This window comes from Crocodylus siamensis, chromosome 2 (genome assembly GCF_052110815.1).
Source record: "Crocodylus siamensis isolate JL-2025a chromosome 2, ASM5211081v1, whole genome shotgun sequence".
NCBI classification, from domain to species: domain Eukaryota; kingdom Metazoa; phylum Chordata; order Crocodylia; family Crocodylidae; genus Crocodylus; species Crocodylus siamensis.
In genome coordinates, this window is record NC_143396.1 from 254,125,110 (window position 1) to 254,142,055 (window position 16,946).

At 50.0% G+C, this 16,946-nt stretch overlaps 1 protein-coding gene across 3 annotated transcripts in view; it reads left to right on the forward strand.

The window, feature by feature from the left end:
• The window catches only part of ESRRB (estrogen related receptor beta), a 162,979-nt gene extending 147,357 nt beyond the window's left edge, over positions 1-15,622 (forward strand). For all 3 annotated transcript variants that reach the window (XM_090033749.1, XM_090033750.1, XM_090033748.1), the window contains 2 exons: positions 3,251-3,520; positions 11,139-15,622. In XM_090033749.1, the coding sequence (XP_089889875.1) occupies positions 3,251-3,520; positions 11,139-11,383 (515 nt within the window). In that variant the 3' untranslated portion in view covers positions 11,384-15,622. The remainder of the gene's footprint in view (positions 1-3,250; positions 3,521-11,138) is intronic.
• Positions 15,623-16,946: the final 1,324 nt, after the last annotated feature.

A 16,946-nucleotide genomic window follows, 5' to 3' on the forward strand; every position in this document is an offset into this window, starting at 1 on the left:
AGGCTGAAAAAGTGGTAGAGAAAAAACTGGGTGGGGTTGGAGAGAGAAAGTCTGGGCATGAGTGAAAGAGGAGAGAGAACCCAGCACCAAGGGTTTGGGTGTCCTCCATCGTGCTTTCACATACCCAGGGTACTCCAAAGTGCCCTGAGAGACTGGTTGTATGGGCTTAGGCAGGATTCATCCAAGCTACTGATGCCTCACTGCTTGTTTGAGCCACTGAGACAGTCCATCAGCACCATTCATTTGAGATCCAGTAGTGGACACACTTTCTTTTGTTTTTTCCCTTCCCCCCCAGGGCCAGGCAGCAGCTTTCCCTTTTTGTGTTATGCCTCTTGAGCAGCTGAGGGCAGTGCTCTCTCTGGGCCTCGTTATACCTTACTCTGTAAGCTGAACAAAAGTTAATCAGCTTAGTGTTGTTCAGCTTTGTGCAGCAGTTGCACTTTAAGGTGAAAAACCACCTCTGACTTTCCTTCACCTGCACAGTGGTGATTTGCCACTAAGAGGCTTAGTGAACAGGGGCAGGACTGGCTCACTGCTTGAGCTCCAATGGGCCTGATCCTTTTTTTCTCTAGAGGCTCCCCTCCACCTGTGCTGGCAGTCAGCCAGGCACCATCTGAGCACTGAAAAGGGTCAGGACTTTGGAGTCCAGCAGCAGCACGGGGGGTGGGGTGGGGTACTCCAGAGGGAAAAAAGCCCAGGCCCCAGGGCTAAGCTTAGCGGCTGCAACATGGCAGTCCCCCTGCCTGGCTCACCCAGCAGTGCCCATGGTTGGCAGGTGCCTGAACCCTTGGTTGCCTCCCAAGCCCAGCAGGGATGGGAAGTCCTGTCCCTGAACACCCTCCCTGCAGGCACATTCCTGGACTCCTGGGCCTGAGCAATGTGAGCAAGCTCCAGGGCTGTGAGGCTGGCTCTGCCTGGTAGAAGCAGCAGGTTAGAAGCACCTTGCCTGGCTCTGCTGTGCCCTGGAGTCCCCACTCACTCTCAGGAGGGGCCACTGCATCCTGGGATGCTGGAGAACTTCAGCTTGGGTTGAGCTGTGGGGAGTGGCCATACCTTAATGGAACAGGACCAAAATTAGGTGGACTAGAGATAATCCTGCCTTGGAGTGGCATAACTTTAAGTCAAGGGTTGTCAACTGGGGATACGCATATCCTCAGGGTACTTAGAAAGGCTGCAGGGGATATGCATGGGCAGGTGGTTGGGGAATGTGTGTGCCCCAGGGCGCTGTGGCGGCATCTTCCTCAGTGCGTTCCCATAGTTTGCCTCTTACCCGGGGTGGGGAGGAGCACACTGAGTGCTGCTGGCCCCACGCAGCACACCGCAGTACCTCTGCCCCACCTCAGCTTGCTCTCCTCCACCCCCTTTCTGGACAGCAGTGAGCATCTGAATGGCAGGTGGGAGGGGTCGGGGGGGGCGGCACCTGGGGTCCTCCCATGGCCGATCACCGAGGGGCAGTGGAAAGGGAGTGTGCTTCTGTACCTGCTCTCAGGACCAGGCCAGAGAGGGCAAGGACAGTGGTGCCCCTCTGCCGGCCTCACAAGTGCTACCTGCCTGGCCAGACTGGGGGAGGGGGAGGCTCACGTGCAGCAGCCACTGCTGCCATCAACACCCACTGCCCTGCACCACTGCCACTGCCATACCTGCACCGCTTTCCCAGGGCTGGTTGTACATGCAACTCTGCGGACTGCTGACAGGCAGCGTGCAGTTGGCCAGGCGCAAGGCCCGTCAGCCTGATTCAGTGGCTGAATCTCTGAATCGAATCAGAGGACCCTTTAATCTCTCCAAATCAAATCAGAACCCTCGGAATCAATTTGGAAAGATTCGGTGATTCAGACATAGAGACAGCTTTAAATGTTTTTTCTACATACCTCTAGGTAGCAGGTGGCTCGTGAATGCTGTGATGCTGGGGTGCAAAGAGCATCCCACAGAAGCATGGCGGGTCCCTAGCACGCTCAGCAGCAGACTTGGAAGTGGACCATAAGCACTTCTGGTCCATTTCCAGGTCTGTTGGGGAGCATGCAGGGCCCCCCCACCCCCCGCACACCCACCAGCTCAGTGACTGGTGCCTCCTGGGTTGTGGGGGGGCACCTGGGGTCCTCCCATGACTGATCACCGAGTGGCCCCCCCACTTGCTCCCCAGCAGACCTGGAAGTGAACCAGAAGTACTTCTGGTTCCCCCCCACGCTCCTGTGAGACACTCCATCCACCCCAGCATTGCAGCGTTCACAAGTCACACTGGTACCTCATAGTATGTAGAAAAAACATTTAAAGCTGTCTATGGCCGAATCAGTGATTCTCTGAATCAGCATTGAATCTTCAGATTCGGATTCAGCCAAATTGAATTGGGGACGGTGATCTGAATCAACTAATCAAATCACTGTCCCTGATTCGGGCCAAATTAAATCAAATAGGGTGACCCCACAGAAGCACACTCATGCATCCCTAGTGGTTGCTACATGTGAGCCCCCCCTCCCATTTAGCCCCCCCTCAGTGCCACTGCTATGCGCACCCCCAGGAGGGGCATGTGCCCCTGTATTTGTGCAGGCTGCTGCTGTGGGCGGGGGCCGGAGCTGTGCTAGGCTCGTCCCAGCAGTGGGTGTTGGGCCACGCTGCACTCGGGCTGGGCAGCAGCAGCGCTGGGAGGGAGGTTGTGTGGGTGCTACAGCAAATTCTGGGGTGGCTACAGCCCTTCCTGTAGCCTTTCTTCCAGCACCACCACTGGCTGCCCCAAGTGCAGCCTGGCCCAGCCCCCTGCTAGGAAGAGCCTGGCACTGCCCTGGTCCCAGCCCACCACGCATGCAGATATGGGGGCATGTCCCCCATCCCCATGCTCTCCCAGGGTGCACACAGCAGTGGGAGCTGCTCCCCACTCTCCCTGTCGCACCCTCCAGATGAGCCGCTTGCAGCTCCATCTTGCAACCGACCCGCCCCGGCTGTGCGGCTCCTGCTCCAGCACTACTCCCTCCCTCACCGCAGGAAGAGCAGGGGGAAATGCACCAGCAGGCAGTGCTGTGGGAGGACGGGGAGCAAGGAATGGGGTGCATGTGCTACTGGTGGTGCATGAGCATTGGGCTGCCAGGGAACAGAGGCAAGAGGAAAGTAAATCCCAGGCTGGAAACAGAAAAGTGGCAAGTGCTATCAGTATCGGATGTTGTGACAGTGGAGAAGGGGAATGAGTGGTTGGGTCTCAGGTGGCAGAGAGCCTTTGCAGCCCTTCCCAGTCTAACCCAGCTTGTCATTTCCCTGCCAGGTTTCTCTAATCTCTCCCTGGGGGACCAGATGAGCCTTCTGCAGAGCGCCTGGATGGAGATCCTCATCCTGGGCATTGTGTACCGCTCACTGCCCTACGAAGACAAGCTGGTCTACGCTGAGGATTACATCATGGATGAGGAGCACTCCCGCTTGACAGGGCTGCTAGAGCTGTACCTGGCCATCCTGCAGCTGGTGCGCCGGTACAAGAAACTCAAGGTGGAGAAGGAGGAGTTTGTCACACTCAAGGCCCTGGCCCTTGCCAACTCAGGTAAAGTCATGGCTGGAGAGGCCACCAAGGCCCAGAAGTGTTTGGCACTTGCCAGTGCTGAGTAAGTCATGATGCTAGGATGTCTTTGGGGAGTCTGGGTACATCTACACTACATATACCCTCAGTACATCGAGGGAGAGCTTCATCCCTCATCCACCTGCTTCTGCTCTCATGCACCAGACCCATCACTCCAGGGTTACCCCTACAGTCATCCTTGATCTCCCTGTATCTGATGCATCTGAGAGCAGCTGTGGGCATGTCCCTGAAAAAGTGGGGGTTTGGCATGTGCAAGTGAAGCAAGCTTGGAATAAAGTCCCAGCAGTACTGGGGCTGTGGGGCAGATGCACCTCTGGGAACAAGGCAGTGGGACTGGAGGTGATGAGTTGGCTAGCACAAACAGATCTGTTATGGATCAGTTCTCCCTTGCTGTTTGCTACTTTTGCCCGGCTGACTTTTGGCTCGGGAAATGAGTTCCATACCCCATTACCTCTCAGAACAGGGCCTGGGATAAAGAGGGTGGAGTGTCTAGGAGTGGTGGAGTTGAGATAGGAAAGAGGAGACTGCTCACATGCTGACTCCCACCTCCATTCGGGCCCTGGGTTAGGGGGAGTCAGCTGCCTTTTGGAGACTGAAGAATGGTCTAGGGCAGTTTTCCCCACTACTGTGCTGGTTCCAGCCAGTCTCAGGTCAATGGGACAGGTTGGTTCTGGGGCTTGAGGAATGCTGATAGCTTTCTGAGTCTACTCGAAGGCCTAGTGTAAATCTGGCTTGGGGTTGTGATGACTGGTAAAGTCAAACTGAGGCACCACCAGGTTTTAAACCTCACAAAAGGTGTGGGGGGCTGAAGTTCAGTTCCATTTCTAGTAAAGAGTGACCCATTATCATTTGGCAGCTGTTCCCTGGCCAGCGTGAAATGAAGAGAGGGGTCTTGATCTCCTTCTCAGTAGGCACAAGCTCACATCACCAAAGCCATCACCACAATAGATGCCTGAATGGGTCTCAGAGACAGAACTCTTTAAGTGCAAAAAGGGAGCTGGAGACATCTTCAAGACAAGACATATGTGGCACTGGCAAAGATGAGGAAGAGGGAGCCACCCCACCCTGCCCCTGTTCAAACCACCATCTCCTAAGCTAGCACCTTTCACCAGTGCCAGTTCATGGTTTCATGGTAGTGTGGGGTCAGAAGGGACCTGAACAGATCATCTAGTTTGACCCCCTGCCACTGGCAGGAGCACACGCTGGGATCACATGACCCCAGACAGGTGTTCATCCAACCCCTTTTGAATTTTACCCAAGGTAGGAGCGAGGACCACTTCTCTAGGAAGTTGTTTCCAGATCCTAGCCATCCTAACAGTGAAATAGTGCCTCCTAATCTCTAACCTGAACCTATTCTCCAGCAGCTTCTGGCCCCTGTTCCTCATCACCCCAGGTGCTGCTGGGGGGGAATAGGGCCCTTCCTATCTGCTGCTGATCTCCCCTAATGAGTTTGTAGGCAGCCACCAAATCCCCCCTCAGCAAGCGGAGGCTGAACAGGTTCAGGTTTCTCAGCCTCTTCTCACAGGGCCTGCCCTGTTGCCCTTCAACCAAGCGCGTGGCCCTCCTCTGAACCCTCTCAAGGCAGGCCACATCCTTCTTAAAGTGCGGTGCCCAGAACTGGACGCAGTACTCCATATTAGTTAAAATATTAATTTAAGAGATAGCAGCACTATTCAGAGCTAGAAGAATACCTGGGATGCTTCTGCGAGAGTTTGTCCCAAATAAAAGGGATCTGGGGAGCTATATTGGTACTGCACATGTAGCTAAGAAGGTCTTGCCTCACAAAGCAATCCAACCAGGAAAAGTCAGAACTGGAGATGAGGACTGCAAGGTGAGGAGCTTCCTGCCTCAGCCTAGTTTCATAGAGTTTAAGACCACAAAGGACCACTAGGGACAGACTTCAGTCCCATTTGGGCACCTGAGTGGGAGTTCTGTAGCTGTACAATGTAGCAGTTCTAGTCCCCTTACAGTGTGGATGTGGAAATATGTGTGCCTAAGTTATGCGAAAAGCCCTGCCAGGTGAAGATCCTCCCCTGTTCAGTTTGATAGCAAAGAGGTTAGGGCACTTGTTCTGGAAACTGGAAGTCTTCATTCAAGGCCCTTTGTCAGCCAGATGAAGTTTGAAACTGTACCTATGACTTTCCAGCCCAGGGTGCCAACCATCATGTCACAGACTGGGTACAGTCCAGACCATTCTTAAGAGCTCCTTTTGAAGCCGATCTACTGCTCTTTGCATTTAATAGTTATTAGATAAAATGAACAAGAAAAAATAAAGAAGCTTCCGCCCTGTTAGGAATAAGAGCTCAAGCTAGAACCCTAGACCTGTTCTCCACCAGGTAGTATCCATCTCAAGGAGCTACACACTCTCTGGCTTGTCTTTCTGCCTCCTGGCCCCACATATCTCCTTTTTTTGGTTGCCCAGAAAGCCAACTTTGAAAGGAGCACTGGAGAGTTAGCTGGACAATACTTGATCTGTGTCCTGGTGTCTAAAGCATGGTGCTAGAAAGTTAGAGAAATGCAGGTTCATGCCAACCGGGCAAAGTGGGTTCTGAAACCTTAGGTCTCCAGGTTAAGTGCAGTAACTTGTCAGGCCAAAAAGGTATCTAGACTTGAAGACAGAAGGAGATGAACAGCACCTCCCTGCCCTTGCTAATTTATTCCACTAGTTAATTACCCTCTCAAAAATAGGTATAGGAGCCCTTACTAATAGGAATTTACCTGAATTTCTGTTGAACTGCTCATCTGTTTTGGTCCCTCTCTCCCTTCCAGGATTCTCTATTCCTTCATTTGTAAGCTGTTGCATGGATTCAAGATTACAATGCATGTTAATAGGTCTAGCTTACCAAGTGATACAGATCAGACTCTGTTATGGCCCTGCCATGCCTTCACCATTAGTCACCACTCTCCCACTGCGTCTCAGCCATATATCTTATTTGTAGTGATTTTTTTTTAAAATGTACTTGCCAGTCATTGAAAAATGTTGACCTATGTCAGGTCTACTACTGATCTCTGCAGAACCCCTATAGCACACCACCAGTCAGTGATGTTTCCATTGACAGCTGCTTTGAGAGCTGTCAGTTAGCCAATTTAAATCAATGCATGTCCACTCTATTGATAGCCCCTGGTGCTAATTTTTAAAAATCAGAATGGCATGTAGGACTAAATCAAACATCTTGCAAAAGCTGAAGTTTATTGCACTGTTCCAATTATCTTTATCCACTGGTTTTGTAATCTCACCAAAGAATGAAATTAACTTTGTTTGGCAAGACAACACCTATAGCACCTAAAAACCATGATGATTGACATTAATTATATTTCCAACATTTAATTCTTAATAAAAGCCTGAATCAGCTTTTCCATTATTTTGCCCAGGCTTGCTATCAGGCTGGCCTGTCAATTAACTACCCCTTTTTCTGAAACCTGGCATATTCACACTTTTCCAGTCTTAAGACAGTTCCCTGGTATTTTAAAATTTCATTAAAAATTAACATCAGTAGGTAAAATCTCTTGGCCAGTTCTTTTAGAACTCTCGGGGCAAGTTAGCTGACAACTGACATTAATATGGTTATCTGTAGGAGATGTGTCCATCATCAGCCTCAGATGATAATGGACTGGAAAGTACTTCACCATCCTCATGTGGTACAAATAAGTCTATCATCACTTCCAAATATAGACAAGCAGCTAGTGAACTTGTGCCTTGTTACTGATGTTACCATCTCCATATAGTAATAGGTATGTACTCCCAGGGACTAGTCGTGTGTCCCCAGAACCTCCCAGAAACAGGACTTCTGTTGTGACTTTGAAAAACTGGGTCCACGCTAGTTGCCAGTCTCTCCTCCCTCACCCATTCCCATGGGGGTCACACAGCATCCTGCTACATCTGCTGAAGGGACACAGAATACCTGCCACCATGTCAACATAGTTATGCTGTTTTGGCTTGGGAGAGAGATATGGGACTGTGTTTGTACAGCATCATGCCTGGGCTAATTAGCTTGGTCACTCTGGAGAGCTAAGTTGAGTACAATATTGTGGCCTGGTAAGGCTGCTACTCTTACCAAAATCAGTAGTGTAGTCTTCTTTCTGTCTTTGGAGCTGCCTGGACAACCCTGGGATTTGCTCCTGAGAAGTAGGTGGCTTTCCTTCTACAACTTCTAAATTTTCTTTTGTTCATAATGTATTTAAGAAACTCCTCCTTATTGTCCTTCGCCCTGCCTGCTATGGATTTTTCCCTGATGTCCTTCACTTACATTATTGATTTTCAGCACTTCACAACTTCTGCTTTATATAAATCGCCATCTCTTCTCCCTGTCTCCATTTGTTATATATTGCTTTTTTATTTCTAATTACTGTCTTTGCTTCACCTCTGAACCAGGGTGAGCTTTTGGCCAAATGTGTCCTCTTTCTTAATTGTGGGACCGTGACTTTTTGCCCATCTAATAAACTCTTCTTGCAGAACCAGTCTCCAACCTACAAAGAAGGTCACTGGCTTATGAAGGGAACAGAGACCTAAGCAGTGATGGGGACAAAGTTACAGCCACAGTCCCCACACTAACAAACTGGCATACTAAAGGGTGAATATTGTAGGATAGCACCAGAAGCACCTCAAGAGAAATTACTTTAAGCAGGGACACACAGACACTTTGGTCTCTTAGTGCTACCTGAGTTCTTTACAGCAGTGACTTAGCACTTAATGTTACTTGGGGCTCCCCATGCTCACTGAGCCATGTCCTGTCTGAGGCACTATCAGGCAGTCCCTGGGCCAGGACACATTGGAGCTGACAATCTGTAATGGGAGTGGAAAGAAAGTGAAGAATGACAGAGACATTTGACAGTTAAAGTGAATGACTCTTGCAAGCTGCTGCATGGTTCTGCTCTGTGAATCACAGAAAGCAAGAAAAGGGTTGAAAAATGCTGGGCCAGATCTTGCTCTCAGCTAGCACTTGCAACCCCTTTGAATGTTTTGGGGTGGCCTGGCCCAGTTAGGAGCAGAACTCTGTCCACTTGATTGAAGTGAACTCTGTCCACTTTATAGACCTGGTATTTTTTGCATAGGTGAATGCCCCCTTTTTCCTGTAATTAAAACTTCTCGTGATGCAGGCACCCTCAGAGGCTGGGTTAATGTTGCACAGTCAACTCCGAGTCTGGCATTTAGCCTGCATGTGCTTCCCAGCGTCGGTTGTCTTCTTTAATACATACCCAGGAAGTCCCCAATTTCCCACAGGTTATGGGCACACCAGTGCAAAAGATAACCAAGAACAGTGGGTTAGCTCTCACCTCATCTGAGGAGCTAAGCATGGACAGAGCCATGCTGGGAAGTACTGTACATTCCCAGACCCGTAGCTGGTCGCCAACTCCTCCTGAATGTTGTGAAACATCAGAGAAGCACTTGGAAGAATGCAGGGGGTTTTGCTTGTACATCAAGAAGAGTGAAGACCATGATCTCCCAGCACTTTCATGTCCAGACTGCTGGCAGATCCTGAACCCCCAGTTACCACTTGGTGCTGTACTGAACAGGCTACACCAACAGGGATGGCATGACACTGGGCTGCATGCAGCAGCTGCCAGTTGGATAGCCCTGTGCTACAGTGTAAGCCATTACTACCCACTCCACCTGGACCTCTGAATTGGCCTAAGCCTTTGCCTTCAGGGCAACATGCTATATTCAACAGGGGCCATTACTTCCTGTCCCTAATCTTGTCCCTTTGCCATTTATTCTCTTTGTTCCCCTCCCCTGAAGACAGGACCATAGTGCTGAGGTGGTTTGAGCAGAGAGCCAGAGCAAGGGGTGAGCTATGCAGAAGTGTCTGTGATTGCGAAACACATGGAGCCCTGCTTATGGGGGATGTGATGGGTCAGCTCCCACTTAATACCTTGTGTCACATGGAAAAGGGGAGAGAAACAACAGGCCCTGCCTGCAGCTACTTTTTTGACAGGCTGGCTGTCCGTTATGCACATGCTCTGGCCATGATGCCAGGGTTTGTGGAAGTGAATTGCGACTTCCATGCCATAGCCTCCTGTGGGACATGGCCAGGCAGCCTCCCTCCACCTTGACACTTTGACAGCTGTAAAAATTCATAGCCATTGATTTTGTAATTAACAGTTTATCAATGCCATCGACACCAGCTCACTGATGGATTGCAAGGAAATTAATCCTGCAACGTTATTTTATTTTTTGCAGTCAGCTGCCAATTGAGAGCCCCAGTCAGCACAAAGGAGGCTGGGTATTATTTGGGGGGGGGGGGGCAAGTAGGTTTGAGCTGGGTCTTTATTTCCCAGTTCTCTTTCTCTGTGTGTGAAGTTATTATGTGCCCTAAGGTCTCCTCCCCCTTGAAGTCAGGTGACAAGAGGCAAGCAGCACAAGGGACACTGCTAGCCTGTTCCTCTGATGCACTGGCAAGACCACTCTAAAGAGCAGAGTTACCCTGCCCCCTCCTGACACATGGAAACATGACAAGGGGCCTTGTACTTCCAGTGCCATGCTGCAGCACGTGTGTGTCTTGGATCAGTCCAGGGCACCGAAGATGGGGGGAATTGTGATGCTGGGAGGCACATTCAAGGTGGTGGGTGGATATTAATGGGGATTTTTTTAAATAGGTAGACTTCTCCATTTCTTTTGGATTCACTGCACCAAGGCCGGAGTTTTTAATGATGGGTTTGATATACAGTGTGAGCCTTCAAGCAGTGGCAGGGAAGGGGGTAAAGAGAGGAGGGGCTCCTGACTCCAGGGAAGGGACAGACAAGATACTGCTGAACGTCTGCCCTGGGCCAGCTCTTCCAATCTGACCCACTCCCACTGTGTTGCCACCTCTGTCTGTCAGCATGGCATCTCCTGGGGAATTAGGTATCTTAAATTCTTCCCAGGCCTCCCAGCCACTGCTCTCAGCTCTGGGCCAACAGTGGCTGTTTCACCAGCTGGCAACACTTGACATGATATGAATGCCTCCTGAGCATTGTTTGTGGCAAACCATGAGGTTGGCCTATGTAAAGTGAGGAAGGCCCTATTCAGAGCCTCCCCTGCTGAGAACCTGGTGGAGAAGTGGAAAATCATCCAAAAGATGAGCAGAAAACTTTCTGAGCAGCTTCTGCACACACACATATACCACACATGACATCCTGGGCATGACCTCTGAGCATGCACATCACCCACACCCTGCACAGCCACACAGCATGCAGCTAGCTCATAGGCGCTAAAGCTGCTCTTTATGCAAAATCACTCCTGAGTGCTAAGCACCAGCAGCACCCCCTCGCTGCTCTTGACTCTCCCCATTGGGGTTAGAGGGCAGTAGCCAAGTACAGCCCAGCCCCAAGCCAACCTCAGCTGCATGCACTTGTCAAAATGGCTGTGCACCCTATCTGCTGCCCTTTTGGAACCTGCTGTTCCCCTGAGTGGTGACTGGCACAAGGTTCAGCACTGGAGGCACGTGCTCATCCCTCACATATGTGACCTGAAGCTTTCCTACCAGTGAGGTGCTTTCCAGAAGCTGCAGTGCCAACCTACAATCTTAAATTCAAATGAAGGCCTTTCCCAGGCCGTTAGCTGACTGGCTGTCTCTGCTCTCCTCCCCTCCCTCAACCTCCACAGATTCCATGCACATAGAGGACATGGAGGCAGTGCAGAAACTCCAGGACCTTCTCCATGAAGCCCTGCAGGACTACGAGCTGAGCCAGCGCAATGAGGAGCCACGGCGAGCAGGCAAGCTGCTGCTGACCTTGCCCCTCCTGCGGCAGACAGCCGCCAAGGCCGTGCAGCACTTCTACAGCATCAAACTGCAGGGCAAGGTCCCCATGCATAAACTCTTTTTAGAAATGCTAGAGGCAAAGGTCTGACAGCCCCAGTGCCAGCCCGCAGCGGCCGGGGAACAAACTAGAACCAGACACGGAGCAATCGAAAACAGCAGCAGCAGCCGCCACTGGCTTTTATCTCCAATCATTTATTATGGAAGAATTATTTAATGTCTCTGTCGGCTTGGCTGCAGAATCTCATGTACAGAGGGGGAAACTCTTTTAATCAGTCACCCATGTCTCTTTTTTTGTTTTCTCGGTGGGAAACACCAGAGCACGCTCTTGCACTTGCGGAGGAGGCCAGATGGAAGCAGCGATGCTCTCTGCACTATCCAGAGCCGCCTGCTCCTCAGTTCCCTCCACCAGCTCCAGAGGAGGAGTGAGGAGGGAATCAGGGAATGAGGAAGAGTAGAGACACTATAAGCTTTGCTGGTGTTGGGGGGGGGGGCAGAGAGAGAGCACGAACAAGCAAGTGAGCGAGGGGCACCATGGGTCCTGCTGCTTGTCACCTTCTGCCAGCTGACAGGACCATGGGGCACGGGTTTCTTTAGAGAAGAGCATTATAGGACCTCTTCATCTCAAAATGTCTGCCTCCTGCACTCCTCTAGCTACACCTAACACTTGTACATAGAGGCCCCACTTCTTACTGGGAAAGTTGCTCCTAACCATGTAAGATATTCTGCAACCTTGTACAGTGTGTCATTCTGCCTGCCTGCTACCCACCCCCACACAGTCCCCACAGGCTAGTGAAGTGGCAGGACCTGTCCCGAGAAACAAGTCTCCTTCTACAGCGGGAACAAGCCTGACATTCTGCTTCAGTGCTGGCATCACCTGATAATCTCTGCATCGTCTCATATGTGGTGCTATTTAATCTCCTTCTGCACTTTTCACCCCATAGTGTCTCAAGTCTGCCTCAGCTCAGAAACTAACCCTCTGACACTCACATAGGTGCTTGTGCTAGAGCATGTGGCAACTGGGCCCAAATACAAACATGCTTCACCCCTCAAAAAAAAACCCAAAACACACCTGGGCATGCCCTCCCCTTTCTTTGAACATGCGACATTTGCTTTCACACAACTCCAGGCTAGTGGAGACGAAGGGAACTGTTTGCCAGAGAAAGTAACTCCATGCCTGGGAGCCTGCTGTTGGGCACCAAATAAAAAACCCCCCAAAACAAATGAGATGGAGGTGTTCAAACCTTAGCAACTACATCCCATCTACCATATCCCTTGCTCAGAATTCCCGAGTCACTGCATACTTCCCGATGTGGGGCCAGCTCCAACAGTTTATTCCTTTAATGAAATATTGATTGGGAGGGATTATTCCCCACTTGTTTGCCATGTCTGGCCCTTGTCCATCAACTGGTTTAGGTAGGAACTATTGTAGCTGAAGTGGTTGTGGAGAAATTTGGGTGGCTAAGAATACTTGAGATGGCTAGTCAAGGACTTCCTTGTCTACATCTCTTGTTCAAAGCCTGCCTGAGTTAGTGATAGCAGAAAATCATCATCTGTTGGCTGTTCACGAGCGTGGGCAGGGAGTATTTCAAGTCAGGTCTACCCTAAAATCTAACTAGCACTAACTGCCCCCATTGCTGGCAGGCCCAGGAGAGATAGTATGAGCTGAGTGGGCATGGTCCCAAAAGAGGGGGAGAGCAGGCCGTGCATTAAGCTCACTCTCCACAGGAGCAGGTGTCACTGCCCAGGCCTCTTCACTCAGGATACAGTTACAGTTCATCTTGTGGCACATCATAGCATTACCCATGCTCACTCAGGCACCAGAAACACATTAGCTGTACTAGCACTGTGCTCCCTTTTTCTCAGCAGAGTATGTTAGACCCTAATCAGGTGGCTAGATTGCCTCTGGTCCCTGATCTAGCTCTGCAGTATGCCCTGGTGCTGCTCCTTCAGCCTTGTTTACCCAGTGCTACACTCAGAAACGGGAGGGAGATCCCTGGGATTGCACACTTTAGAAAACACGTAGAACAAAGCACTAAGCACTGGAGCCAGAAGCCACTTGGGAAATGTGACAGGTCCTGCACTCCCTTCCCCAGGACAGAGAGCAGACAACAGCCTTGTGCTTTGAACAGACTCCTATGCTGAGCACCATGTCTCCTCCCAGAGGCTTCTAAGGAGCAAAATTTCTAATTGTGTGAAACACTCATGCAACTCCCCATGATGGAGAGGGCACTTGGCCACGTGTGTGATCATTGTGTAGCCATCTCCAAGTGCATACTTTACCTTGGCAAGTGTTTCTGTCTGTTTGGCATAAGTACCTTTACTAACGTACCAGGCTGAGCTGTGGCCAATACACTGGGTTCCCTTCCATGCCATATTCCCTCCACCTCCTTCTGGCAGCAGCATTGCACACCATTCTCCGTCATTAGTCCGGCTTCTTTTCTGTGCAACCTGACTGTGAAGGCCAGAGAAGAAGCTATAACCATCACTGGCCTCAACGTCAGGTCCCTGAAAATGGTGCAATTTTGCTTGCATTTGTAAAAGGGATTCTTCCTATTCTGCTAGCACTGGGATTGTTTCTGAATAAAGAAAGGCTAAGCCCAAATGAAGAGAAAAAAAAAAGAGCCTCAGAAGAGGTGGCAAGTCTAGCTCCCATCCCACAGTTGCTTGTTCAGACTATGACTAGATTACTGAGGGGATTCTTGTCTTGGTGGGGGACTGTAAAGATACCAAAGTGGTAATGGCAGAAAGCACCATCACACACCCCTCCTCCCAAAAATGTGCCACCAGTGGAGCTAGTCAGACCATAAAGGTGTTTTGCTGTAAATACTCTTCTCAGAGAAAAGCTTCAAGACCCTGGTTCTCCATGACCTCTGCAGAACTTATCTGCCCAGAGGTACACTCACAGCTCATACAGCTGTTGTGGCAAGCAATGAAAGCATTTCAGCAGACTGGAATCCAAACTGGGAAGTCAGTGTCTTAGCAAGTGCCACCGCCCCCCCCCTTTTTTTTTTTACAGGAAAAGGGGATATGAACTTCTCCTGGGATTTGTGAAGGGAACACAGGCATGGAATTCACCCTAAAAGCCCCCCACAGCCTTACCTAAGAAACAAGGTCTGGGCTCTTTGGCTACAGTGGTATTCAGAGGCAGCATACCCCTGGGATTATTGTACTGCCATTATACTAGAGCTTAGATACAATGAGGGTGGGTGCTCAAAAATAGAGACTAGAACCTGGCTTTATGGACCCTGTCATGCTCCAGCCCTCTCAATGCACTTTGAAATAGGTTGTAGGGCTGCAGCAACTGTTAAAGCCATTGCATGCTCAGCAGTCTCACTCGCACATGATCTGGGATTCAAGAATTCAAACATTAAATAGGAATCTAGGACAGATTCCCTTAGATCCCTGTAGGGAATCTTTACCTAGCATCCAAGTCACCAAGCCAGTCCTGTACCATTGTAACTTCACATGTGTAAGAGAAGCTTGAACCTGGCTTGCTCCTGGGTACTAAACATATGTAGTAACTGTACAATAAGACTCAGAAGTAATAAACTGGAAGCCTGAGTCCAGCAGTCATTCTTGTGGGAGCTGTATCACTACTCCCACTCATACAGCAAAAGTTTGTGTGCACAGGTAACAGAAACCCAAGCACCTGCCAGATACTATAAAAGCAAAGCAGCTCTCCCCAAGAGGCTTCGATGAGCCAGCTTCTCTTATTTGGCCACATTCCTTTAGGTTTCTGGCTTCTAAGCAAAATACATTTCACAGGGATCATTTAAGGTAACTGGTGCAATGACACATAGATTTACGTTTGGAGCAAAACTATGAAGTGACAGAAGAAACACTGAACCACAACCTCACATTAGCAGTCAGGATAAATAGGGGGTGTTACTTTCTCGTCATAACCTAACTAAGGCATAATTGTTTTTAACTATTACAAACATATTTTAAAAATCATGCTGCAGAAGTGTAAGCACTAAGCAGCTATTAAAGGAAATGGCACTGAGAAAGACCGGAGAATGTAACTGGTTGGAATTTTTCCTCAACCAGAGTTGAGAAAAAAAAAGAGCTTCCCCTTGTATCCACAAGCTACAAACCAATCACGTGGTGCAAGGCCACCTGTTCTTGTGGCTGGATTATATGGGGAAACCAGAGAGCTAGCAAAGCTGTGAGAAGGATGCAGGGAGTTCTAGTCAGACAGTGAAAGAAACCGTATCTACTCAACTATTATCTGCTCCTTAAAAAAAAAAAACAACCTGTTAAATAAATCAATTGTATTCTTGTGGTACAGGTCATTTCGAACAAAACAAGAAATAAAAAAACACAGATATGTACAAATGAAGCTAGCCCAGGTGACTTTTTTTTTGGGGGGGGGGGGCATGGTTATGAACTTCCTCATGCCCTGTATAGGGGTTGTGTTGTGTTGTGCTCATGGCATCAGGCTCTTGTTAACAGTTAAATGCATGTGGCAGTGCTCAGGTTAAAATCAGTAAGAGGAGAATGCATGCACTTGAGCTGGCACCTATCACAGCCTTGGTCAGTCTTGCCTGTTGCACTTTGTCCCTCTATCCCGAGCTCCACTTTTGTAAGAAATGAAAATAAGTAAGTGATGAAAAGCTTGAAGCTGTTCCAGTGAAACCCAGCGGCGCTCATCAGAAATGTCATCACTGGCTGAAGCCCAGCAGTGACAGAAAGAATGATGCATGTTGCAGAGCAGCTGTAAATTGCCTACAAAATGGGTGAGTAGCAAAGTGATGCAACTCACACTGAGGCAGATGTACACAGCCAGTCTAACTCAGGGTTGTCCAACTGGTGGCCTAAGGGCTGCCTGTGGTTCATGAGGGGTTAAGTTGTGGTTGCGGCTCCCCTCGTCATTCCAGCTGCAAGAACAGCTGAAGTCTCCAGGCTCCCCTACTCCCCTCCAGCTTCTTTTGCTTCCCCCGACCCCAGGGGGCAGGGCAGTGCAGTGTGGATGGCCAAGGGTCAGCCAGGGGGCCACATGGGCACAAAGTGGAGGGAGGGGGTGTGGGAAGAGGAGGGAGCATCCACATGGCATGAAGCCTGCGGGAGGAGGGGGCTATATATGGCTTGCTTGGGTGCAGCTTGCAAGTATGTGGCCCTTGTGGATTTGGCTCATGGGGTGTTCAGCCCTTGGTTGTGTAGCTGTTGGACAGCCCTGGTCTAACTAATGTGCTAGAAAGATGGAGGAATTTTAGTGTGGTGATTTAGGCACAAAACTGAGAATCAAGAGCTCCAGTGGTTCTAACACTGACCTATGGCAAGTCATAGTTTCACAGTTGGTAGGGTCAGAAGGGACCTGAGCAGATCATCGAGTCCGACCCCCTGCCATGGCAGGAAAGAATGCTGGGGCCAAATGACCCCGGCGAGGTGTCTCTCTAGCCTCCTTTTGAAGACCCCCAGGGTAGGAGCAAGCACCACTTCCCTTGGACATTGGTTCCAGATCCTAGCCACTCTGACTGTGAAGTAGTGCCTCCTGATATCCAGCCTGAACCTACTCTCGGTCAACTTGTGGCCTAGTTACTCCTGGTAGTGCTCAGGAGAACAGGGACTCTCCTGTTTCCTGCTGGTCCCCCCCGATAAGTTTATAGATGGCCACCAGATCCCTTCTCTTGTGGAGGCTGAACAGGTTCAGG